Source organism: Gymnoscopelus microlampas, assembly GCF_963454915.1.
Source record: "Gymnoscopelus microlampas genome assembly, chromosome: 8".
NCBI lineage: Eukaryota > Metazoa > Chordata > Actinopteri > Myctophiformes > Myctophidae > Gymnoscopelus > Gymnoscopelus microlampas.
Window position 1 is genome coordinate 6333618 of NC_139945.1, and position 2500 is coordinate 6336117.

The 2500-nt window shown below is 41.8% G+C and overlaps 1 protein-coding gene across 1 annotated transcript in view; it reads left to right on the forward strand.

Annotated features, from left to right (window-relative positions):
* dync2h1 (dynein cytoplasmic 2 heavy chain 1) overlaps positions 1 to 2500 on the forward strand; it is a 407325-nt gene that overhangs the window by 335552 nt on the left and 69273 nt on the right. Inside the window, exon 89 of the mRNA XM_084065527.1 lies at positions 477 to 581. Coding sequence (XP_083921653.1) covers positions 477 to 581 — 105 coding nt within the window. The remainder of the gene's footprint in view (positions 1 to 476; positions 582 to 2500) is intronic.

A 2500-nucleotide genomic window follows, 5' to 3' on the forward strand; every position in this document is an offset into this window, starting at 1 on the left:
ACTGAAATCAACTTCATTTCATAGAACCCCCCCCCCCCTCCCCTCGATTGAGTCATTATATCCATCTATTAATCCATCCACCTATCCATCCATCCATCCACCTATCCATCCATCCATAACTTCCAAAATAGTTGCAAAAGACGACTTCATCACCCACCATGCATTCTCATAGTGATTGCTGTTTTGCTAAAGGTAAAATGCAGTAAAAAACAGGCCATAAGATGTATATTATCATCTTTCAGGTGGAAACCTCATTATGTTCAAAACTGTTACTTTTCAGGATTCAAATTCAAAAATAGCAAAAGTAGCAGATCTACGGGCTCAAAACGAGCGTGCGGATCTGCTACTTTTGATGATTTAGTGTGACGCTGTAGTTAGTATGATCAAGTAGGGCGTTAATTTACAACAACACAAAAAGTTAGAATATGGAGATAAGAGGTTTCTGCCCGACAGCGACGATATGCTTGTGTTGACAGGACTACCGCGGTGTGATAGAGAACCTGCCTGAAGACGACAGCCCTGCGTTCTTTGGTCTGCCTGCGAACATAGAGAGATCCTCCCAGAGAATCATCAGCTCCCAGGTACACACTACACGCATGCACACACACACACACACGCACGCACGCACGCACGCACGCACGCACGCACGCACGCACGCACGCACGCACACACACACACACACACACACACACACACACACACACACACACAGAGACTTACGCACAAACACACGCACACACGCACACACACAATCGAGGAGTCATTTCTAAATGACACAAAGTCCTTAAGTAACACTTGTTTTGATGTTTTGACGCTGATATGGATCTACAACAAACAGCACTTTGATGATCAAAAAATGTGGTTATTAAAGTGCTCCCTTTGCTCTCTGTTTGCTACTTTAATTGAGTTAAGAGCTTTGGCAGATGAAACGGAAGAACTGAGAGGACCACGGCAAGCTGTTGGTAAAGAACCAGCAAGATTAATTAATTGGGCATTTCTCTCTCTCTCTCTCTCTCTCTCTCTCTCTCTCTCTCTCTCTCATATCATCTGTTTCAATTCAACATGGCATGAGCGTTATTAATATTGCCAAAGCCCCAAGAAAGAGAGCAAGAATATATAAATGCATCAATATTATCTCTGTTCCTCTGTCTCTCTCTGTCTCTATTATGCAAATATGTGTCTAATATGTGTCTAGTGTCGCGACGCCAAGGGCACCGAGTTTGGAAAATGAACCTCCACCAAACAGTTTCCATCAGACCATTTTAGAAGACAAACCAGAGTAACAGATGGGTTCTGTAAGACTTCAAATTGATCCACCATAGTTGCAATATTAATGGATGAATGGAAAGTCCATCCAGTAATGGATGGAAAGTCCATGTTTGTTGAGAAACATTGAAACTCAATGTTTATTGAGTTAATTGTATATAGCAGCTCCAACAAGATTCGGGCAAGATTTAGTAACGTAAGGGTCACACTCAGAAATAAGGAACACTTTGCTGATTTTGAACCTACATGATAAATCCCATTGTTCTGCTTTGAGGAGTTCATATAGTTTCACAAAAACTACTGTTAGAATGTACACATTTTGTTGAGAAATACACAGAATAGCCTACATGAAGTACTTCTTTGTCTCACTATATGATCTCCTCACATTTGTCAACAAAATCTAAGTCTACTAAGTCTGCTAGTATTTCGATCTGCACCAAATCTTTTTGACAAAAATAGGCAAGCTCACAACGTGAACTTAATATATTCACTGAATGTTCAGCCCAGAATAGAGACGCTAGGGAAGCTAGAGGGATGGCCATAGAAGAAAAGGTGAATAGCCCACCTGGGAAGCAAAAGGTTTCATGTTCATCTCCTGGCCCAAGAAATGTGTCGAGGTGTTTCTGAACGAGACACTTAACCACTTACCTGTGAGAAGCACTCAGCTGGGTGAAGCTGAATTTCCCCCGTGAGATAAAATAGGTCTTATTATCGTTGATCTGTGACAGAAGGTTTTCAGCCATCTGGCCAGTGAGTGAGTGGAGGCCTGAAACCTTCCATGACAGATCAACAACATTCAAGTGAATGGATCTTTTGTTGAGTCCGACCGTTTCTTTACCAATTTTTTACCAACATCTAGAATTTAAATGTATCAGGTGGTCGGCGTGCAGTGGCATCCCGGCTAGCAGTACCAAACACAGGCTTCATTTGCCACATTTTGGTGTGGCAAAAGTTACCATCTAAGCTTGAGCGTGAGCTTGTAGATAGCCTGTTTTTGGTTGAATGTGGCTAATGAGCTTGTAGCTGGCCTATTTTTGGTTGAATGTGGCTAATGAGCTTGTAGATAGGCTATTTTTGGTTGAAAGTGGCTAATGAGCTTGTAGATAGGCTATTTTTGGTTGAAAGTGGCTAATGAGCTTGTAGATAGGCTATTTTTGGTTGAAAGTGGCTAGTGAATGGATTGAGAGCCACTCTGCGCCGTTCTGTAAAAAAAAAAGGTGGAGAAAATATGTGT